Source organism: Apium graveolens, chromosome 7 (genome assembly GCF_009905375.1).
Source record: "Apium graveolens cultivar Ventura chromosome 7, ASM990537v1, whole genome shotgun sequence".
Classification (NCBI taxonomy): Eukaryota; Viridiplantae; Streptophyta; class Magnoliopsida; order Apiales; family Apiaceae; genus Apium; species Apium graveolens.
Window position 1 is genome coordinate 233,588,437 of NC_133653.1, and position 24,551 is coordinate 233,612,987.

The 24,551-nt window shown below is 36.1% G+C and overlaps 4 protein-coding genes across 5 annotated transcripts; 3 read left to right on the forward strand and 1 right to left on the reverse strand.

The window, feature by feature from the left end:
* The first annotated feature begins 557 nt into the window (after window positions 1-557).
* Window positions 558-4,218, forward strand: LOC141671151 (BIIDXI-like protein At5g11420). Its single transcript, XM_074477282.1, has 3 exons — window positions 558-718; window positions 2,100-2,597; window positions 3,407-4,218. The coding sequence occupies exons 1-3, from the start codon at window positions 628-630 to the stop codon at window positions 3,940-3,942; spliced, it is 1,125 nt and encodes a 374-aa protein (XP_074333383.1). The 5' UTR covers window positions 558-627; the 3' UTR covers window positions 3,943-4,218.
* A 276-nt stretch (window positions 4,219-4,494) lies between these two features.
* On the forward strand, window positions 4,495-9,947 carry LOC141672168 (boron transporter 4-like). 2 transcript variants are annotated; one of them, XM_074478676.1, is made up of 14 exons: window positions 4,495-4,625; window positions 5,446-5,572; window positions 5,674-5,756; window positions 5,863-6,055; window positions 6,161-6,299; window positions 6,384-6,549; window positions 6,664-6,830; window positions 7,197-7,370; window positions 7,523-7,618; window positions 7,801-7,917; window positions 8,028-8,347; window positions 8,633-8,912; window positions 9,262-9,396; window positions 9,607-9,947. In XM_074478676.1, exons 2-14 carry the CDS (start codon window positions 5,469-5,471, stop codon window positions 9,628-9,630), a joined length of 1,998 nt encoding a protein of 665 aa, XP_074334777.1. In that variant the 5' UTR covers window positions 4,495-4,625; window positions 5,446-5,468; the 3' UTR covers window positions 9,631-9,947. The 2 variants fall into 2 exon arrangements, with proteins under 2 accessions (XP_074334777.1, XP_074334778.1); XM_074478677.1 differs by having other exon boundaries at window positions 4,521-4,625; window positions 5,454-5,572.
* Window positions 9,948-10,824: 877 nt separating this feature from the next.
* Window positions 10,825-12,789, forward strand: LOC141672959 (ammonium transporter 2 member 5-like). Its single transcript, XM_074479660.1, has 3 exons — window positions 10,825-11,430; window positions 11,750-12,035; window positions 12,133-12,789. The coding sequence occupies exons 1-3, from the start codon at window positions 10,825-10,827 to the stop codon at window positions 12,681-12,683; spliced, it is 1,443 nt and encodes a 480-aa protein (XP_074335761.1). The 3' UTR covers window positions 12,684-12,789.
* Window positions 12,790-19,447: 6,658 nt separating this feature from the next.
* Window positions 19,448-22,215, reverse strand: LOC141674557 (uncharacterized). The gene is made up of 8 exons (XM_074481266.1): window positions 22,154-22,215; window positions 22,034-22,037; window positions 21,774-21,879; window positions 21,558-21,676; window positions 20,549-20,652; window positions 20,001-20,065; window positions 19,762-19,913; window positions 19,448-19,609 (listed from the first exon to the last, which is right to left on the reverse strand). The coding sequence occupies exons 1-8, from the start codon at window positions 22,213-22,215 to the stop codon at window positions 19,448-19,450; spliced, it is 774 nt and encodes a 257-aa protein (XP_074337367.1).
* Between the last annotated feature and the right edge of the window lie 2,336 nt (window positions 22,216-24,551).

A 24,551-nucleotide genomic window follows, 5' to 3' on the forward strand; every position in this document is an offset into this window, starting at 1 on the left:
AAGAAATGTACATCCTACTGGTTTGTAGAGAACAAATTCATGATTTTCTACTTTGGAGGATAACAACTAACAAGGGCTATCAAGATTTTAAGTTTTACTAATGTGAAGCTAGCCCAGAGCTAAATATATGATAGTACAAATTTTCATGCTAAATTGGAGGAAACGTAAAGACAAAGGATCATGGCCTTGGCTGAAGCAACTTTGAAACAGTTTTTGTCATTTACCCCCTTCCAAATTCTCTTTAAGAAATTTATATATAAAAAAAAAATCAGAACTGATTAAGGTTTAAAGATGACAATAATCACTTCATATTTCAGTTTTAAAAAATTTGTGGAGTCAGGCTGAGTATTCCGGTCAGGGAAATTGAATTGTTGAAAATGAGTATTCGAAAATTTTCGAACTAATTGAATATTGAGCACGAAACCAGTGAAATCTATTTCCGAGGGTGCAGGGAGATGGATATATGACAAACATAAGAAAGGGGCAATATTGCAAATATGTAACAATCTAATGGCATTGAAAAAGTTGTCATGCATAAAAAGGCTCACATTCAACACTCATTCTGCAACAAAGTAGTTCTTTTTTGAAGTCTTTTCCCCAGTCCTCTTCCCACAGCCTTCCTTAAAAATGAGCACAACTTCAAGAATGCAAGCTCTGAGCATAACCGTGCTTCTCCTATTTTGCACCATTTGCAACCCAGCCCTGGCTGTCTTAGATGGTAAGTTATTATTTGCTTCTGTTTCTGCAAATACATAATTTTTCAAAGTTTAGTGTTCATATACCATGTATTTTTATAGATGTATGTTATATGTGTACATTGAACAATGTTTTCTTTGTTAAACATATTTGGCTAACCATGAGCTTCTGCAAAAACACAAGTAGTATAGCAAAATTTAGGAGCCTTACTCTGACAAAATTTAGCCTTAGTGAAGGCTTACATGCCCAAGGGCGGAATGAAGGGGATAACCTAGGCTGTGATCCCGGCTGAACTTCGGAATTTAATAGGATGTTTTTCGATGTTTGGTTAGAAACAGTACCAAAAGAATTTTAAGTCTTGACTGAAATTTTAAAATTAGCGATAATTTTTTTAGACTCAAATGTTCAGAAATACGTTTCGTGTTTTTAAATTTGTGTACTTTCCCAAAAACAATACTCCATGTGTTTCCTGTCAGTAAGAGAGAGAGAGAGTGAACAAACTGAGATATGTGTTCGATAGTTATCTCAATTTCATGTTCAAAAAAGTTTAAGTAACTAGTGTTCAGTTTTCAAATTCAAATTCTTGAGCTTTCATTCAAAATGTACATGTTCATAGATTTAGTGGTGGGTAAAAGAGTAAATTAGGCCTTGAAAAAGAGCCTTGCATACGGTTACCTGATCCTCCGGGGGGAGCACGTGAGCCTTGGTAAAAAGCAGCAGGTACTAGTTGAATCAGTCCATAGGATGATGACACAACAATGCAGGCTGAAATCTTAGTAGGTACTACTACCAGTTAGCTAATTCTGTCATGTAATTTTGAATTTTGGCTACCAACAGCCTGTCAAATTTCAAAATTACTCTTGAATGGTTTCTTCATAATTAGTACTATTGTACTTATGTTTTATTGGTGCTTAACTGCTCATAATGAATCCTTTGTCAGTCCATGAGCTAATTCCTATTTATACATATGGTCCACTTTGTATAAGCTGTTTACTCTTTCGTAATCGCGTGCAAAATATTTCTTGATGATTTTAATTTTGTTAGAATGTTACACAAAACACAAAGACATTACTATATAATACAATTATGTTTTAATATGTTTATAAGCACATGTTCGTGGTGTTGATGTTTAAGAATGAGTTTGACAAATGTTACTAAATATCAGGAACATTTCAAACTTGCCGTTTTAAGGCTGAAATTGAAATCGTTTAGCGTGTTGATTTTAATTTATGGAATTTTGATTTCTCAATTTCCAGTTCGTTTATAGGCTATTTTGTAATAAAACAAAACCAAATCAGGAACTTTGCAGCAAAAGAAAAGGAAGTAACATCTTTGTTCTGTCATTATCTTTTAAAAGAACACTGTTATTTAGTATGATGAAGTTGAAATTACTCGTCCCACAGGGCTACTAAGCAATGGCAACTTTGAGCTTGGACCGAATGCATCTGACTTGAATGGAACTGAAGTTCTAAAACACAATGCAATACCTGATTGGGAAATATCGGGATTTGTGGAGTACATAAAATCAGGACAAACACAAGGTGATATGTTGCTAGTTGTGCCGGAAGGAGCATATGCTGTAAGGCTGGGAAATGAGGCATCTATTAAACAGAGAGTGAGTGTGATAAAGGGAATGTACTATTCACTTACGTTTAGTGCAGCAAGAACTTGTGCTCAAGAAGAGAAATTGAATGTGTCAGTGGCACCTGATTCAGGCGTTTTGCCGATGCAAACATTGTATAGTAGCAATGGATGGGACTCATATGCTTGGGCATATCAAGCTGAGTATGATTACTCAGAGATTGTCATTCATAATCCTGGTGTTGAAGAGGATCCTGCTTGTGGACCACTTATTGATTCCATTGCAATCAAGGCTCTTTACCCTCCTAAAGCAACTAGCAGTAAGATAATTTTTTACCTTTCTATATATCTGTTCCATTATACTACATACATTTGCACATCTTAAGGCCTTGTCTAATTTGTATGAGCTTAAGTAGGATCTTCGAGTTTGCACAAACAGTTTCCAGATTAACTTTTTTGTCAACTCTAAAGGCCTTTTTATCCCCGTGAAGTTACAAAAGCGTTTTTATAAACTTATACAGAAATTTCTTAACTCAAACAAGCAGACACTTAGCCTTTTAACTGCTTTTATTGACTTGTGTATGATCTCATAATTTAGGAAAATACTTAACCAAAAGATTTTGCGCAGTCATAGCTTTTGACACAGTAGAGTACACGTGCAAATTCTTAACCTTTTAGGACTCTATTATTAGTTTAGATTAGAGAAGAAATGACAATTAACAAGGACAGAAGTGTAAGTTTAGGACATTAACTAAATTAGACCTGTTCTTTATGTTGATTAATTAGTACAGATGTCATAACTTGTTATGCATGTACTTGTAAATAGTTGTTTATTGACTAAAACTTCTCAGATTTAATTCTTAGAGAACATATATGGCCTATCTATATATTCATCTAGATCTTTATATTTTTATTTGTGGTCCTGTGACATTATTGTCATATGACTCTGTATCAAATACCTGTATCATTACTGGCACAACTTGTAATGGGGCAAGCAAGATTTATTATAGGGTCCCATTCAGTCTCCTTCAGAGAATCACTTTCAACTTTAGGACGCGATGCCGAAAAAGTAACTATTTGGATCTGACCCTCATCCGATTCTAATGAATATATATTTTTCAATAAACAGAAAACATTCTGAAAAATGGCGGTTTTGAAGAAGGGCCCTATATATTTCCTAACACTACATGGGGTGTTTTGATTCCTCCAAACATTGAGGATGACCATTCACCACTACCCGCCTGGATGGTTCCATCCCTTAAAGCTGTCAAATACATAGACTCGGCTCATTTTTCAGTGCCACAAGGCAGACGAGCTGTCGAGCTCGTGGCTGGAAAAGAAAGTGTTATTACTCAAATTGCCAGGACCACTCCTGGAAAGACCTATCATCTGTCATTTGCTGTTGGAGATGCAAGCAACTCTTGTGAAGGCTCCATGATAGTCGAGGCCTTTGCTGGTAAAGACACTTTAAAGGTTCCTTATGAATCTAAAGGCAAAGGAGGATACAAACGCGCAGTGCTACGTTTTGTTGCCACTACAACTAGAACTCAGATCATGTTCCTTAGCACATTTTACACAATGAGAAGCGACGATATGTCTTCGCTTTGTGGACCTGTGGTTGATGATGTGAAGCTGTTGAGCATCCGTTATCCACGTCATGTGTGAAGATGTTATTGCTGACAATGCCAAAGTATTTCGAAGTTTATTGTTGTATACTATGAACATGAGTAGTTTTGTTGCAAGAGAAACATGCTGTTTAAGTTTCATGCAATATATAGTAATGTTTGGTTATGAAGGATTAATATACCTTCATATATTTACATACATATTACTCTAGTTTTCCAGAATGGCATATGTAAATCAGTGTGATTCTACTTCATGTTAACTGCTTATGTTCTTGACTTATATATAATAATAATAATAATGAAGGTTTTGTTGAAAGAGTTTAGTATCAAATTTCTCAATTCCATTTGCTGATAAAATCATATTTGCTTAGTTTTTTTTATTGCAGACCATAAAATGTTCGTTAGTTTGAAAGGCTGTAAAAATGTTCTAAAAGTAGCAAACATGAAATTTACTATATATAGTTGTGTAACAGATAATTTTTATTAATTTTAAGAGTAATAAATTTATTAAATATAATTTACCAAGAAATGAATGTGAAGATGAGCAATGTTTATATATGTGCGCGCATATACAATGAAACAGATGAGAGAAGCCTTATTAAAACTCATCAGCTTCGCTGCCCTCCGGCGAAAAAATTTAAAAAAATTTAGAAATTTAAATTTTTTCGCCGGATAAATAAAGTAGTTCCGGCTGGTACTACTCTCTCGTCTGCCACACACATTGTAAGCTTCTTTATTCAATCTTACTTCATTTTTATTATATATTGTCCTCAATTCTTTTATTTGAGAACGATATGAGTCTTGGTCCCATATAATTTCATTTTACCTTTTTGTGTTTAGTATTCAAAATGCATGTTGCTCTTTTATTGTAGGATATTAGTATTTGCGTGTGTGATTTTGGATATGCATTAAGCGAGATTGATCTATGCCTGCTTCATGGGAAGTTTTAATTTGCCCGCATTCCTAACATTTTACCATTTACTTAGATAAATAATCCTTTTGCTTTCTTTCAATTTTTCTTGTATATTAATTATTTAACGCAAGATTATATGAATTTGTAGCGTGATTTTCTTAGATTTGTGTGGAATATGAGAAATTGAAAGACCTAAGGACTCCCTGTTTTGAAATGCAGGGCAATGTTAATTTTTTCGAACATGTGGACATATTTGCATATTCTTCAACTTATATTTGGAATGTATTGATGCATGTTATTTTTCAATTGCAATTTTGAACAATGGCATGCCAGTTTTATCCATGCTTACATTTCAATTATATTAGGCACTTTTATTGTATGCATGGGACATAAGTTACATAAGATGTGTGCACTTAAGACATGATTTACAGAAGATGCATGCCCTTGATGAATATTTAAGTCTGTGTCTTGTGGACTTCTATAGCTGATGCAATTATACTCTGAGTTGTCTGTGGATCATCTTCATTTGATTTTGAGTTAAAAATCTACTGTTCTCTGTACTTGGTTCGAATTTAATTGTTTATGCCATCAATATTCCTTGCTAACTGAATTAGTATCTTATGAATTTAGTACCTCAGTTCAGAACCTCCGCAATGAATAGTCTGAAATCCCCTTGTAAGGGGATGATTAATGATTTCCGGGGAAGAAGATCATGTTATAGACATGACTGGACTAGTGCACTTGGTACAGGTGCAAGGTATGGCCTCTTTCCGTATTTCAGAACGAATGTAAAGAAATCCCTATTACCTCGATTTTTTAGTGAAACTCATTTTGATAAAAACTAATCTTTGTTTTCAGCTTATTGGCACCAACAACATTTATCTTCTTTGCTTCTGCTCTTCCCGTCATTGCCTTTGGGGAGCAACTGAATAGAGAAACTGGTAAAAATTGATAGTTTGCTTTAATTTCTTTCTTTTTGCAAATAATACTAGTACTTTCCAATATTAATACATAAATGGAAATAATATATCGTCTTCTCAAATTTAGATGGACGTTTAAGCACGGTGGAGACACTAGCCTCTACTGCTATCTGCGGAATTATCCACTCAATCATTGGTGGACAGCCACTGCTGATCTTAGGCGTCGCAGAACCAACAGTTTATATGTATGCAGTCCTATACAAAATTGCCAAAGGAAGCAACAGCTTAGGCGGAGACCTGTTTATAGCCTGGGCTGGATGGTATGTTTGTTGAGTTCTGCCTTCTTCTCATATACTAAACTCTACAAATATTTCATTCACAAAAGTGCAAATGCATGTTTTAATTTCGAGTCTAAATGCCGACAGGGTTTGTGTTTGGACTGCCATTTTCCTTTTTCTTCTTGCAATATTCAATGCTGGCAATATCATCAGTAGATTTACCAGGATTGCTGATGAACTCTTTGGAATGTTGATTGTTGTTCTTTTTATTCAAGAGGCCATCAAAGTATGTCTTCGCGCATAGGATAGTCTAGACATTCTTTTATTTTCTTTAAAGATTCTTATGCTCAGCAGAAGCTGTCAATCTCAGGGACTGGTTAGTGAATTTGATGTCCCCGATGGTGAAGATTCGTCCAAGGAGAAGTACCAGTTCACATGGCTATATACAAATGGTCTACTTGCTATCATTTTCTCTCTTGGTCTACTGTTTACTTCCATCCAGAGTAGAACTGCTAGATCTTGGAGATATGGAGCTGGTATACCAGACGGCCGCAATTAATACATCTTCTGCGAATAATTTTTTGGTAAATTAATTTAAAAAGGATAAAAAGACTAAATTTGTTCCTCTTTCTTTGCTTTCTTTTATTCAGGTCTGTTTCGAAATTTTGTTGCTGATTATGGGGTTCCAGTTATGGCCATTGCATGGACAGGATTGTCTTATGCTATCCCTGCAAAAGTTCCTTCTGGAGTTCCGCGCAGGCTCTTTTGTCCTCTTCCCTGGGATTCTGAATCATTATATCATTGGACAGTGATCAAGGTATATATGAGGAGAATATATTTCTCCTGTAATCTTAACAAAGACTTCATAATTAGAGGCATAATGTGAATGTAAAATGGTCTAACTTCGTAATTATGTTCTTAATAGAGCATGTATACAATCTTGTAACTTGTAAGTGATGCTATATCAAGTTGGCTTATTTATGTTTAACAAATTTTAAGAGACTGAAAAAAAGTGAATATAGTTTTTTTTTTCAATTCAAAATAAGACACAATTTTACCAACATTAAATTAGGACCATGTGATTGATTTATGAATATTTACATAATTGTCTTTCAGTGTATAATACTTGATTATGAGGTATTCAAGGGTGTTGTGCTGAAGTTTATTACACTTTCCACTGCAGGATATGGGGAAAGTTCCTGTGGAATACATCTTTCTTGCCATCATACCAGCTATAATGGTAGCAGGTCTTTACTTTTTTGACCATAGTGTGGCTTCCCAAATGGCTCAACAAAAGGAATTCAACCTTACGAAACCGGCTGCTTACCATTATGACATTTTCGTGCTTGGGATCATGGTATTGTTGTTTTGAAACCTTATAAATTCACTGCATACATAAACACATTCTCAGTTTTATTTTCATCATTTAATCAATTATTCCTTATTTTATTCATTGAAAATATTTACATTTGCTTTCAATTTGCCTTTATGCTTTTTCTTTGGGATCAGACTTTAATTTGTGGGTTGCTTGGACTTCCACCCTCTAATGGAGTTCTCCCTCAATCACCAATGCACACCAAGAGTCTTGCAGTCCTCAAAAAGCAGGTAAGGAAATATGATGTGGCATAGTTTTTCCTTTGCATATTGTGTACAGAATTAGGGGGGTAGCCAATGATATCGACACCAGAAAAAATTGAAGTAATAATTTCTAATTTGATTCCGTGACTCTAATTCTAGGCCATGCCAGTGTACATAATCCTAAGCATTTTATGGTTTTCGGCATGCAGTTAATGCGAAAGAAGATGGTTAAGGGAGCACAAGAATGCATGAAAATGCAGGCGAGCAACTCAGAAATATATGGGAAGATGCATGCTGTGTTTATAGAGATGGACAGTTCAGCAAATGTGCGTAACATACACTTGTAATTAATGATTATGGTATCCGCAATGCATTGATCTATAAGTTATGCAACTGAAACTAAATGCTAGTTAAGAAAAATATGTTTCTGCTGCAGACTACTTCTGTTGATAAGGAGTTGAAGGATTTGAAAGACGCTGTTCTGAATTCTAAAGATGCAGATAAGGCTAATGGAAAATTTGATCCATCAAAGCACATAGATGAGCACTTGCCTGTCCGAGTTAATGAACAAAGGCTCACGAATCTATTGCAATCCTTGCTTGTGGCATGCTGTGTCTTTGCTATACCTGTGCTCAAGATGATACCTACCTCAGTTCTTTGGGGATACTTTGCCTACATGGCCATTGATAGCCTCCCTGGTAACCAGTTTTGGGAAAGGATTTTGCTGCTCTTTATTCCTTCAAATCGGCGTTTCAAGTAAGCCATACCCTACTACTTGATCTCCATTTTTGTTTCAGTCTCCTTTTTTGGGAGCTAAGCTGTTAATTAAGATCATATTTCTTATATATCTAGTCCAGGTCCTCAAAATATATTAAAATAATTTATTCCAAGTCCTGGAGGGTAATAAATTAAATTGTTTCTATTCAATTTATTAAGGACCCTAGCAACATTACCAAATGAATTTTCAATGATATATCAATTTGTGATGATTTTGAGATCTGAACTAACTGCTATTGATTGTCAATTGATCATCTGTTGCAGAGTCCTGGAAGGAGCCCATGCTTCCTTTGTAGAATCAGTACCATTCAAAATTATTTCCGCATTTACAATCTTCCAACTTGTGTACTTCTTGATGATATTCGGGGTGACATGGATTCCCATAGCCGGGATATTGTTCCCACTTCCATTTTTTGCTCTTATCTGGATAAGAGAACATATTTTACCCAAGTTCTTTCCCCCCGAGTATCTTCAGGAACTGGATTCAGCTGAGTATGAGGAATCAACTGGTGTTCCAATTCACAGCATGACTTCCATGACAAGGGTATTTCTCTACCTTGTTTCTCTCTTTTACGGAACTCTTTACTCAATATCTGTCAGATTTTGCATGCAGTCAAAATGCCTTTAACAAATATCAGTTTTATTGTGGATCTTATAGTTACACCGATGTTGTAATGTTATCTAACGCTTATCAAATCTGTGGTCATGTATATACAACAAAGAACTTCGACAAAAACTAACATGATAAGCTTAAAGTTTCTGAATATGGCCATATTTAGAGCTTGCCTTGGGTTATTTTGTGTCTTATCTGTATCTTGACAGAAACATAGCTTGTTTTCTTATGTATTTTTAAGTTGAAGTATAAATGGTTTTTTATGTGTTATGACTATTAGGAGCACGGATCAGATAATTGTTCTGATAGCACGGACAATGAAGATAATTTATCTTCAGCAGAAATTTTGGATGAGATGACAACCCGCAGAGGCGAATTGAAGCTTAGGACTGTGAGCTTCAATGATAGACAACAGGTTTTGCCTACTCGGTTTTTAAAATCTCAATACTTCTCATACAGAATATCAAATGGATTGTCTTAAAAATTCAAAAATTAAAAGATGCCTAGATGGAACTGAAAATAGATAATTTTGCAACCAGAATCAATTAAAATCAACTGCACCTATTTTTCAGCTTAATTATTAATTTAATTTTAACTGAACTTAACCGTTTCTTGTTATTTTCAGATTTTTCCAGGCGGTGGTGCCTAATCCCAGTGTAAAGTGATCAGAGGTTAAATTTGTGTGTGATTCTCCAGAGAAGAGTACTAACTAAAGCTGAATTCGTGTAAGCGGATAACCTCCACTAACGAAAGAGGGGAAACTCTCGACACAAAGATGAACAAGGAAGCCGGCTCTAGATTGTTTAGAGTGCATGTATTATCTGCAAAATGTAGACTATATCTCTGTTTAATACCGAATGCAGAATATGTAGACTGCTTTCTGATATGTTCTATAATGTTATGTGACAAAATTCTAGAAACCTACAGGGATACTATAGAATTATGAATTGTTTCATTGAACAAGCATATATAGAGATCATCTTTCATGCTTAGTTGTACAAATAGTTACTTTATTCACAAAATTAATCAAAATTTTAAATGAATGACTAAGCCGAAGACTATATTTATATAAACGTTCGTTTGATTGCAGATAAGCCTTGGATAGTAGTCTCTCTCTCTCTCTCTCTCTCTCTCTCTCTCTCCCCGATCACCATATTCAGCGTCTAGAGCCGGACCTTATTTTAAATTTCTATAGGCTACAAGTATCACAAGAACTAGTATCAGTTATCTGAATTAGTTGGTTTCAGATTATTATTAGTTTAGGTCTCCATATATTGTTATTAAACAAGATCAATAAAAACAAGAACTTACTGCTGCTGTGTCAATATGTAGGATATCAGTTAGTGAATACACAATTTACCGAATTCAAAACAGCAATGAGAAAATTAACCGGTATCAACAGTTTAGAAATCACAGGTACAAATCACAGGTACACACGCTCTTATATAATTCATAATAGAAGGCTCGGACATGCATTAAGAACATGTCAAGAAAGTTGAGAATATATTAACAATATGATGCTGATTTCTATAATAATCAATATAGACAATGCAAAAATTTTATATTAGTTTTTCTGTGATTTCTACTTCAGAACTGTCTTTCAATCTGTCAGTCATTGTAATACCCGCCAAATCTTAACTAATGTAGTTTTGATACATAAAGAACAATGAAGAATAGTATATCTGTTTATTCAAACTACGATACAAAAGATCCCCTTAGTTCAGTTGACAGCTAGCCTACATAAGAATCATCTCAACATTGTGAAGATGTTATATATAGATTCCTTCTTCGGTATGTCAATGGCATTGTGAATCTTTCTTTCTCCGTCTTTCACATTTACACAATGTCTAATATTACTTATACGCCGTTGCCTAGCAATTTGGCTTGGAATGAAGCTAGTCCAGAATGGATGAGCAAAGGTGACAATGCATGGCAACTTATTGCTGCAACTCTAGTTGGGTTGCAGAGTGTGCCCGGCCTTATTATATTATACGGAGGCGCTGTCAAGAAGAAATGGGCTGTAAATTCTGCTTTTATGGCATTATATGCATTTGCTGCTGTTCTTGTTTGTTGGGTGTGTTGGGGATATAGATTATCTTTTGGTGACAAGCTTATTCCAATTTGGGGAAAACTTGATGTTGCTTTAGAACAAAAGTTTCTACTGGAAAAAGCATTTGCAGGGGCATTTCCTAATGCTACTATGGTGTTTTTCCAGTTTGTTTTCGCTGCAATTACTTTGATTTTGATAGCTGGAGCTTTGCTGGGACGTATGAACTTTCATGCATGGATGTTGTTTGTTCCGTTATGGTTAACGTTTTCATACACTTTTGTAGCATTTTCGATTTGGTCACTTGAAGGTTGGTTGGCAACTATGGGAATTATTGACTATTCTGGTGGTTATGTCATTCATTTGTCTTCTGGAGTTGCTGGTTTCACAGCTGCATACTGGGTATGAAACTAGTACAGTATCTCCCTCATAGCTTGTTTACTAGCCCGTTTAATTTGCTATGCTCACTAGTAACTTATAGGCCAAATTTAAGGTCACGTTTCACCTTAAACGATTTTAGTACGCATCATCGGCCACAGTAGTACAAATCACACTTTACATTATCTATAAAAATGGATTATATATATATATATTATAGGTAGCTGTGATGAATTTGTACTTGTAAGAAGTTTGTATTATAGCATACCTGTAATATGTAGCAAATTTTTTACCTCAAACGATGGGGTAAATATTAAGAAAATGATCCATTAATCTAATGCAGGTGGGTCCAAGGCTAACCAAAGACAGGGAAAGATTTCCCCCAAACAACATCATCCTTATGTTAGCAGGAGCAGGCCTGTTGTGGATGGGCTGGACGGGATTCAACGGCGGAGATCCTTACAGTGTGAGTACTGATGCTTCTTTGGCTGTCCTCAACACCCATGTTTGTGCTGCAACAAGCTTGTTAACTTGGCTCATACTTGATATATCATTTTTCGGGAAAGCTTCTGTTATTGGTGCTGTTCAAGGCATGATCACCGGTTTAGTTGCCATCACTCCTGCAGCTGGTAATGCTTACCAAAAAAATTGTCAACCTTTTCTTTGAATTCTTGTCAGCTTGTGTTCGCTTAGTTGTTATTACTAATGACAAATTTTATGATATAGGGGTTGTGCAAGGATGGGCTGCAATACTTATGGGACTATGCTCTGGCTCTATCCCTTGGTTCACAATGATGGTTGTGCACAAAAGATCAGGGCTTCTACAAAAAGTTGATGACACCATGGCGGTGTTTCATACACATGCCATTGCTGGATGTCTAGGAGGGATTCTCACCGGTCTCTTTGCAGATCCTCATTTGTGCTTTTTGTTCTACGGAGACTATAAACAATATGTAGGTTTGTTCTATGGCTTCCGAAGGGGACTTGGACATGATGGAATAAGGCAGATTGGGATCCAGCTTCTTGGCATTTTATTCGTGGTTGTAGTTAATGTTATCATTACAAGCATTGTATGTCTAGTTATTCAGCTTATTGTTCCTCTAAGGATGTCCGACGAAGATATGGAAATTGGAGACGAAGCTGCTCATGGGGAGGAAGCCTATGCTATCTGGGGACAAGGTGATCGACTTCATGAGAATTCCAGGTTTTCAGCTTACAATGATCTCGAAGATCCAGAAAAGAAGACCAAGGGAGCTGGCAATGTTGAAATGATGTGAAGCTGCATGTAGAATGGTTTATGTTCTCCTCTAATGTAATGTTTGTGAGATGTTTGTTTTGTTTAGTTACTTTTCTTATAGCAAGTAGAAATATGAATGTTTGGCAAAGCACATTAATAAAATTATAGGAAGTATGTGATGTAAGTTCACATTAAGAGTTAATAAAAGCTTTGATGTACTTCCAGTTGTGGAGTGAAGCTGCAGTTTGAAGACTCAATCTCATTGCCCTATGTGGAAATATCCCAAACATGACACTAACAAAATCCATGAAAATTTCCAAGGTCCATAAACAGCCATTACCTTGGAATATAGGCACCAAATATCAGGAAAGTGTGCTCAGATGTTGATCACAGCATTATACTTTCGATTTCTTGTCAATTGCCAAAGTTTTGTAGTTTGGTTAATGACTTAACATGCACTTAATAGAACAAGTATGTTAGAAAATTATAGCGATCAAGAAATCTTAAACCCCCGAAGAACATGACCAGATTTCGAGACCAAATGATAAAATCTAAAATTAAAATTAGTCATCATACTTTTGATAAATAAGTCAGACAAGATGAAAGAATCGAACATGTTGAAGCCAAATATTCTCCAGCTATCTTTGCAACACTGGAGTATTGGACCCTAAAGCATCTTCAGATGGTTCCAGACACCAATCTTCGGTTTTCCCTAATATGGAATAGTAATGTTTATTGAATGCACCGTTCTGTTACATGTTCTCTGAATATATACAGATGATAATCTAACTAACTTCCTACATATTCGCAGATATAATGATAAATTTCTTATCAGCTAAACAAACTTATCTTTATCTACTACAACAATAACGAACAAATATTTATCAACTAAATATACATCATACTTAGGCTCTATTATCCCCCCTCAAGATCGGCATCGTGTCCACGAGGGCGAGCTTGCATAACTGAGAGTGAAAGGAAGACTGAGAGAGCGGTTTTGTCAAAGAGTCAGCAACTTGTTCTGTGGAACTAATGTGAGAGACATCAACTGCTCCTCGCTGAACTTGATCTCGAACAAAGTGAAAATCTATAGCAATGTGTTTCATTCGACTGTGAAATACTGGATTCCTGCATAAGTAAGTTGCACCTACATTGTCACAGTAAATTTGGGGAACTGAAGATTGTGGTAGACACAATTCTTTAAGCAGATTAGTAAGCCAATTCGCTTCAGCTAGTGCAGTGGCAACAGCTCGATATTCTGCTTCAGTAGATGAGCGTGCCACTGTACGTTGTTTGCGAGAAGACCAAGTAACAGGTGTACCTCCGTAATAAGCAATATACCCAGTTGTGGAGGTTCTATCTAGTATGTCTCCGGCCCAATCAGCATCAGAATAAACATGCAATTTAGAACTAGGTTTGGAGCTAATATTTAGACCACACATACTGGTTGCTTTGAGATATCTTAAAAGGCGTTTGGTAGCCTGCCAGTGAGCTCGTTGTGGTGAGTGCATGAATTGTGACAATTTATTCACTGCAAAGGCAAGGTCAGGCCTGGTAAACAATAGATATTGCAGCTTTCCAATCAGCCGACGATAACCAGTTATGTCAACAACAGACTCATGTGGAGAAATTGTTAGAGAGGTGGATGAGCTCATTGGGGTAGAAGCACCATTACATTCCAACATTTTGTACTCCTGCAAAATGTCATGAATATATTTGGTTTGAGTAAGCACCATACCTGTTGAATGACGAAGAGCCTCAACTCCAAGAAAAAAACTCAATTGTCCCAAATCCTTAATAGAGAAACGACAAGCTAGAGCTTGAATGATTTGGTGAACAATGCGAGAACAACAACCCGTGACAATAATGTCATCCACATACACCAATACATAAGCTGTAAAACCACTTTTAGTGAAAATGAACAATGATGTATCTGAATGCGAATTATGGAACCCAAAATGCAGCAGAAATTTTTTTAGCTCAATATGCCACGCACGTGAAGCTTGGCGTAATCCATAAATTGCTTTGTTGAGTTTACAAATATAAGATGATCGTTGAGGATCAACAAAGCCCGGTGGTTGTCTCATGTACACCTCTTCGTCCAGATGTCCTTGTAAAAAGGCATTATTTACGTCTAACTGATGAATGGGCCAACCTTTTTGAACTGCAATAGTTAACACTAGTCGGATAGTAGCTGGTTTAATGACAGGACTAAATGTGTCCTTAAAATCAATTCCTGGGCGTTGAGTAAAACCTTTAGCAACTAAGCGGGCTTTGTATCTTTCAATCGAGCCATCTGATTTATATTTGATCTTAAATAACCATTTGCAATCAACCACATTCTTAGAGGAATCCATAGGAACAAGTGACCAAGTGTTATTGCGAATCAGTGCATCATATTCCTCTTGCATTGCTTGCCGCCAATGATCATATTTTTGTGCTTGTTTATATGTAACCGGTGTGTAAGCAGGTGTGGTTGCAGCATGAAAACCATAGAACTTGTTTGATTTTTGAATGTTGTTTTGAGCTCGGGTGACAGGCCTGTGACATGTAACACCAATCTGCGGAGATATTGAGCTAGGATCAATGGATAGGCAGGTGGAATGTGTGGGTGTGTTTGTAGGGGTGGTATTTACCAGAGTACTTTCTTGGCTTTGTGGTGATGAAACAATGGGAATAGTGGGGAGAAGTGTGGGTGTGATAGCGGGTACAGGAGGAGATTCGGATGTGGCGGTGCTATCAGTAGGTTGGGGTACCCAACTAATATTTGGTAACTGACTAGTAAGTTTAGAGAAGATACCGCTGTAAGGAAATTGTGTCTCGCAGAATTGAACGTCACGAGATATATATACCTTCGAGCTGTGTGGATCAAAACAAAGATGAGAGTAATATTGTGTAGAGAACCCGAGATAAACACATGGGACTGACCGAGGACTCAACTTCGAAGTTGCATACGGCTTAAGCCATGGATAACATAAACATCCGAAGACACGAAGATTGTTATAATCTGGTGATTGTTGAAAGAGAGACTGAAATGGGGAAGTCTGATTTCTTACCCTAATTGGCATACAGTTAATGAGGTAAACAGCACATTGACATGCGAATGACCAGAATTTTGATGGCATTGAGGCTTGATGAAGCAATGTACGAGCTGTTTCAGTTATGTGTCTGTGTTTTCTTTCGGCAAGTGCAACGCGCTGAGGTGTATAAGGAGGTGATTTTAAATGCTCAATGCCTTGGGTAGCTAGATATGAACATAAACCCATATATTCACCTCCACCGTCAGTATATAAAGAGCGAATTTTCTTTTGAAAATAATTTTCCACTAATCTTTGAAAATTTTTAAACACCGTGACAACTTCATTTTTGTGCTTTAGGAGGAATATCCATGAGTATTTGGTAAACTGATCAACAAATAAAACATAGTAGGATTTGTTATCAACTGATAAAATAGGTGCAGGCCCCCACAAATCACTATAGATTATTTATAATGGACAAGTACTTTGTAGAGTTGTGGTGGAAAAAGATAGCCGGTGGCTTTTATTGCATAAACATGAATTACACGACTGAAATCTATCAGTAGGATCAACAGCAATGGAAAAACTATTTAAAACAGACTTGAGGTATTTATTATTCGGGTGTCCTAAGCGTTGATGCCATAGCTGAAGGGATTTTTGTTGGGAGACAAGATGAGCTTGAGGAGGTTGAGATTTGACAGTGAGAGGCCATTCATAGAGTCCTCCTTTACTCTGCCCGCAGACTAGATTAGCACCTGAGGCTAGGTCCTTCACAAGAAATTTAGAAGAAAAAAACTCAACCGATGTTAGATTATCTTTGCAAAACTGAGATACTGATATTAAATTTCGCTTGATATTAGGAGCACATAGAGTATTTTGTAAATTAAACTGATAATGAGATGAGGAAATTTTGGCTTTACCAGTTTGTGATATAGGTATTGCATTACCGTCTCCCATTGCAATTGTGTCAGGTCCAGAATAATTTTGAATCTCAGTAAAATTATTTGAATCAGATGTGATGTGGTGTGACGCTCCAGAGTCTACTATCCACGGCATTGTCTGTTGCTGAAACCCATTCACATAATGCGCTTTGGCTTCAATATGATTGTGGGATCTTGATCTGCAAACTTTGGCAGTATGCCCAGATTTATCACAAAGTTGACATCGAAGACGATTGTTACCTTTTCCAGAATCTCCATAATTATACATGTTGTTGCGCCATGGCTGCATATTTTGGATTGGGTTGGTTGAATTGCGCCACGGTCCTTGAGGGCGTCTGAAGGGACTGAAGGGACGAGGTTGATTGAAACCAGAAGAGAATGTATGTTGTTGTTGTTGAGGATGTTCACGAGAACTTGCTACCGCTGCAGTGATGGTAGTTGTTTCTTTAAATTGTTCATCATGTTTGATAACGAGCTCTTGATCAGTCAATCTATCGAACAAATCCTCATAAGAAATTGGGGTTTCACGAGCTCTTATAGCAGCAGCCAAAGTGTGGTATTCCTTTGGCAGTCCGGCTAAAATTTTAACCGTCAATTCCGCTTGCGACATAGGAGATCCTGCCATTGATAATTCATCAGCAATGGAGCGAATTTCTCTGAGATATTCTGCAATCGTCTTTTGGCCCTTCATAATACGGCTAAGGTGATCTCTTAAGCTGAAAATTCTGGTGTGTGATTTATTCGCAAAAGTGGTGTGAAGTGAGTCCCAAGCCAATTTAGAGTTTATAGCTGTTGCAACCATGGGAGCCAGGGTAGAATCAACTGAGGCGAGAATAGCTGTTTGTATTAGTTTGTCCTGGCGGAGCCAATTTTTATAAGCTGGATTGGGAGATGTTGTTGTGTTTTGAGTAATTATGGCAGGAGGTGCAATGGTGGTGCCATCTAAATGACCAAATAAATCATGACCGATTAAGAGCATTTCAAGCTGAGCTTTCCAGGTAGTAAAGTTAGTGCTCCCAGTGAGTTTTATGGGTAGCTGGGCTGTAGGGTTGAACTGAATAATTGCACTGGAGTTTGGGACAGTGTCGGCGTCTGAATGTGAGGTTATCGACATGATGAAAGGCTGGTTGTGTAAAGAGAATGAGTTGTTAAAAAATCAGGATTGTTTAAAAGCTTGATTAGAGCTAAGGCTCTGATACCATAATATGGAATAGTAATGTTTATTGAATGCACCGTTCTGTTACATGTTCTCTGAATATATACAGATGATAATCTAACTAACTTCCTACATATTCGCAGAGATAATGATAAATTTCTTATCAGCTAAACAAACTTATCTTTATCTACTACAACAATAACGAACAAATATTTATCAACTAAATATACATCATACTTAGGCTCTATTATTCCCAAGTGTATTAAGAAGTGAAGTCTATCCAAAACCGATCTTTATGTACTTGGCAAAAAAATCGAACATTAATCTTAATGTTCCACAAGAAGAAGATGATGAAATTGCACCAGAAGAAGTCCTGCAAGATTAACGTCACCCTGTCATCCTCAACAACAGAGAAAAAATATCCTATTTCATAATTTCCAGAAATGAAATGACAAATTTTGCTGATACATCATCTATTTTGCAAGAATGATCCATTCTAGCTATTCTTATACTTGTTGAACGCTTTAATAGTTAAATCTTTCGTTATTAGAGTAATAATATAATATCCCTGAGAAATTTTGGAGTGAGTGGTTCCTTAAACTGGCTGGCGGGATGACTTAGATTCTCGTTCTCCACCATTCGACTCATAAATGGACTTACTATAAATGGGTTTTTGAGTGAAAAGAGAAGTTTTAGAGTAATAGTTCCTAACAGGATCCTGGAAAGGCCTTTCTCTACAATCTTGAAATTCTAGAATGACCGGTTCCTTAACACTTAACAGTATATTCAGAGCGCTCATTTGCCAGTACTAGCAGTCGTAAATAGGCTGAGATGGAGTTTGAGTTTATTTCAGCTGCTTAGTTTGGTTGCTGTACTCTACTTCATGCATCATCCCTTTATATTAGATTATATTTTCAACGTTTTTTTTCACCAACCTGTCCAGCACCTTGCGTGCTTCGGAGAATATGGGGGTATTTTTGCAGATAAACACGCGAAATTATTTACCTGCATGACTACTAGAAAAAGTAGAATAGACATCGGCTAAACACCGATGTCTATGAACAAAAAAATCCGATGTCTTCGTGGGTGATGTTAAAGACCCCCATTTAACATCGGTTTTAAACTGATGTTAAATAAGACGTATAACATCAGTTTTTAAAGATGTTAAATTTCTAATGCATATCTAATCTTCATATATTATCATAATATGATATTTTTATCAATTTAAACATATGTGAGATAAGCAAAATATTTCAATTTACCCATTAAACTGATGTTAGTAATACCAGTAACAACGGTTTTTAAGATAAACCGATGTAAACATAACTTTTGACATCGGTTCTTTATTTTTAACCGATATCTATTGGTGACAAACCGATGTCTATAAAGCTTAATAACATCGGTTTTCTATTTTAAGATTTTTTTTTGTTGTAGTATTTAACATCGGTTTTAATCGGTATTACATCAGTTTTGTATTTTATAAAAAATTCTATAGTTTTAAATTAACATCATTTTTAATTGAAATAAACGGTGTGAAAAAACTTTGTTTATATAATCAAAACCAACACTAAACTTCAACACCAATATATCCAAACATAGTATTAGCTACTACACAGTTTCATCTAAACCAAACATCAACTACTAGTAAACATTCATCCATAATTTTTTATAATTATACAGAAGATTTGCTTCAAGAAGAAAATCTCTCAGCTGCTTTGTTGTTTGAGAAGCATCCTGAAAATTGACCAAGCTGTTCATAGTCTCGCTTAAGTTGGAACTGATGTTCAACCCCCTGTCTCGAGTTCTTCGAGAGCCTCTTCACAACCACATCCTTCCCTTCTTCCAAAATAACCTGCAAACCAATGTCTGTTATATACACTATTCTGATTAAAGGAATTTGAGATTGCTTTTATTTTGTTTATGTAAAGTTAGTAGGAGTAGTCATGTTTGATGTTTCTGGTGCGACACTGCAGATTATTACATCCCTGGATAATGTATACTCACCTTGTATACAGTACCAAAACCGCCTTTGCCAAGCTTGTTGGAGAAATTACCAGTTGCCTTTGTAATTTGTATGAAATCAAGTAAAGGTAACTCCAAATATTGCCTCATATTTCTGCTAGCGGTATCACTCGTTACATTTGATTCTGGTATTTCTGCATAAGTGTGAAGGCAATGCTAACAGTGAGCCAAATTTACAGTTACGTTTAAATAAGTGAGAAGGCAATTAGTTTTCCAGAAACCAATCTTTTCATGTTCACGGTCATATGACACAAAAGTATTGCGGACAACTATTCCTGTATAAATGCTGAAATACAAAAAAAAAAGTTAAAAGGACAAATAATAGTTTAAGATATAGTGGAACACAATTCATCTTTTATCCTTGAAAACAAAACCGGGAATAAAAAGAGTGGTAGGGTGAGAATTAATGTGTATGTAACACAAAGAAAGGCAGGGTAAGAATCAATGTATATTTTACACTAGATATCATATATACCTCCTAAGAGAGTGCTTTGATCCTTATTCTGAAATATTCCAAGACAATATCCACCCTGCATCTTGACATGCTTAACATAACATGAATAAGCATAAAGCATGTAAGTCACTCACTACATTTTAAATAACCAGATTAGTGAAATCGCATAGAAGTAACTGAAAAAAGAGATGAATGTCATTAAATTGGTGCAGACTCTTACTCGAAACAAGTAGTTTTCTAGGGATAGAGATAAATTTTGTCCATTTTCAAATACCATATCAACAGTTGGAAAGAATTTTGGCAATTTGTACTTACAGCAAAGGTTTATATGCTTCTAAATGTAAAGAGACAAACCTATGACCATCACCATCACTGTGCAATTCAAAACCAAATAAACAATCATCCTCAATAGCACAAGCCTGCAAAGTACTTCTAACATCAGTATAAATGCAAGCATTATTTACACGATATTGTATAATCAACAAAAGCATTACTTATAGAGTTATATCTGAAGCAAGCTGGAGTTTGGTAATTGATCAGCATACAAAAGATGACATGTATGAATCTGACAGGCTAACATAAAAAAAACTATTATGACATTCCAGTGTTCTTGACCAAATAATTATTCGGATTATCATTTAACTTGATTTAAAAGAGTCGTCCTTTTAGATACAGATGTTGTTATTCCGCACAGGTGGATCTAAATGGAGGACCGTGGGGGATGCGCTTGTTGGTGCTGCTTAGTCTCAGCAGCTTCCTTAAAGGGTGAGAACTTCCTTCACACCTATTAAATGAGCATCATTCCCCTACAATCTCCCTTTTAACACGTCCGGCCTATACCGTGTGACTCACACATTGGGGCTCAGCAGCCACTCCCCTTGCGATGTGATCGTGCTCCCCCTTAGGCCTACTGGAGAATGTTGAATACTGTCTCTCATACCACTGTTATAGTGTTATTGTTGTTTAGTCTATCTCAACCTTAAAAACTAGCTTGTAGGGTGAAAACTTCCCTCACACTTCTTAATCCCGTTTCACAGATAGAATTCAATAACATAATATACCAAGTATGTTGTAAATCTTATATTCATACATTTATAATCTAAATTTATGAAAGATATAATGTAATTTATACTTTCTCAAGAAAATATATTCATTTACACTCCCAAATCTTCAATAAGAGTGAGACTTAGTTCTGGAATTATTGTATTTCAAGGGTCCAAAATTTCTGATTCCCCTTCTGACTATACGCCACAATCAACTGACATTATTGGAAATCAGATAAGAAGCTATCACATAGATCGTAGAAATAACATTAACATAGTACCTGAAGCAACACAGCACCAGCAGCATCTCCAAAGAGGATACAAGTCCCTCTATCAGTCCAGTCAGTATAACGGGAAAGCGCTTCAGCCCCAATCACAAGAACATTTTTAAAACCAGAACCTGCAATACATTGCCAAATTATGCTTTTATAAAATGGACATGAGGAAAACTTTAGGCCATTACTAAAGTTTTACACGCCTATTAAAATTGTGTTTACCTCGGATATGACTAGACCCTGAAACAAGACCTAAAATAAATCCGCTACAAGCAGCTGTTATATCATAAGCCAGTGGAGTCTTTTTGCAGCCAAGTGCTTTTGGGATCTAATAGTCAATACAAAAAGAAACATAATGAAGCATTAGCAAGCTAAAATTATATGAATTAGGAAAAGTTTAAAAACACGAGAGTCATTTATTTATTTATAAACACTCCGAAACTGAAGGAGTGTTAGGGGTATCAGAGCTGACACTCTTGTACCTCTCTAAGAAACACAATAGTAAACTCATACAAATATACTCAATAAGGCATTAGTTGGGAGGCTAGGAAGCATATTGAGGTAGTATATTCCTATTAAGGACCTCCTTCTATCGGAATCACAAGCGAGGTGTATCTGTAGATAAATTAACAGCCTGGAAATCCATAACAAGAAACGAATTCATAACAATGCTCAAGAATATTAAAAACAATTAAAATATTGAAAAATTACCCAATGTAGAACACTACTGAAAATGATTAAAAACATGAAAAATTGCACAACTTATATTAACATGCTCAATATATTATGCACAATAAGAACAATCACTCGACTAATTAAAAATTAAAAAATTAGGTTTTCAAATTGAAACCCCCAATTCTAAATTAGGGTTTAAAACTTACTTAATTCAAGCTTTAACCTCCAACTCAGACTTGAACCCCGACTTAAACTTGAACTCCGACTTAAACTTCGACTTATCTTTAAACAGACAACACAGAGAGATATGAGAGCAGAGAGATAGAGAGAGATAAGAGCCCATAGAGAGAGAGAAGACAACACAAGGGAGAGACAACATTCCACACAGAGAGATAGCATATTGAGAGAGTGGTGGGTGTTCTTGGATGAGAGCACAGAAGAGTGAGAGACGAGAGAGAGGGGACTTTTTGTTTTAATGTTATGATCTGTGTTTTATGTTTTATGATTTTGATTTTGATTTTTAATTTTTTTTTAACTAAAAAGAGGGGAACATTTGGTTGAAAAGAGGGGGGAATTTTTCTAAGGCAAAAAATAAGGGGGAAATCTTTAAGAGGGAATGAATTATTTGGTTAAGGGGGGGAAATGGGGAAGGCGCGCTTATTAAATTTTTTAAAACAGACTTTTAACATCGGTTGGGCTAAAACACCGATGTTTATAAACACAAAAGACATCGCTTGCTCAAAACTGATGTCTAAAACACCTTTTACATCGGTGCAATAAGCAACCGATGTCTTTGAAGCGATGTCTATTCTTCTTTTTCTAGTAGTGTTGGTTAGAATGCTGCATTGTTAAACAATAAAAACAAAATCATAACTCTTAATTAACACAGATATATGTCTTGACTTATGTCATGGTTAAAATGTTATAAACGTTGTCTGCGTATCTTAGTTTTCTGTCAATGATCCGTCTTTACTTTAATTATCATGGAAGAACATCATAAGAATTTTCGTGAAATGGAGGAGAGTTTTGTTACCATTAGGTTGGAGGATGAAGAAGAGGGAGGGATAAACTATGAAGGTATCATGGAGGATTCTCTCTCGGAGATTGATATGAGATGGTGCTTGGTGAAAAAGTTTTTGACTGATTCACCAATAGACTTACAAGCGATGCAACACAAGATAGCTTCTCTATGGAGGCCAGGTCGGGTGGTTTATGTGGTTTATGTGAAAGCATCGGAGAGTAACAGATTTGTTTTCCAATTTTATCATGAGGTGGATATAAAACCTGTCATTGATGGTAGTCCATGAACGTTTGGTAGGTTTCAATTGGTGTTTGAGAGGCTGAAAGTATGGGATGATCCACGTTAATATATAGATTAGACTTGTGGGTTCAACTTCACGGAATGGGGCCTGGGTTCATGTCGCAAAGAGTGGTACAAGAATTGGTAATTACATAGGTGGCTATGTCGAATCTGATGCAAATAACTTCATTGGTGTATGGTGTGATTATTTAAGAGTCCGAGTATCAATACCGTTGGATAAACCTTTGAAGAGAAGGATGAAACTTAAAAAGTCAGAAGAAAACTGGTGTTGGGTGAATTTCAGATATGAAGGAGTTCCGATGTTTTGCTTTATATGCGGTTTAATAGGTCATAATAAAAAAATATGCGAGAAAATTTTTGATACGCCTTTGGAGAATATTGAAAATCCATATGACATATGGATGAAGGCAGAACCACGAAGAAAGAACCATACAATTGGGTTGAAATGGTTGAGGCACAGGTCTCAAATTTCGGGAGGATGTGCAGTGCCGGAAATGAGAGTAAGAACGGAGAAAGTTGTTAGCATGATTAGTGTTGAATATAAAGGAAATCCAAAAATTTTAGGAGATAAGATTGTTATGTTTAGTAACAACAGTATACAAGGGGAGAGAAAATAGGACATGATTATGCGGTTGTTGAGGTTTCTAAAATTAAGACAATAGATCAAAATTGAAATATAAATAAGGAGGGAGACACCATAATGGATTGTGGGCTTTTAATAATGGACCCAAAGCAAAGAAGAGTGGATGAAATAGAACATATAGGGCCCAGTAGTGAAAAAGGACTTGAAGACGTAACCATGGTGAAAAATATAATAATGAATCATAGAACCAAAAAATGGGGTAATGGCGGGTGCTACAGAGCAGGTCCGCCTAGGATTATGAGCGTGTTCAGTTGGAACTGTCGAGGTATAGGTCTTCTCTCGAATTTTCGGTTACTGAAAAATACTATTCAATAAGAAAGACCTGCCTTTATTTTCTTATATGAAACTATAGATAATAAAG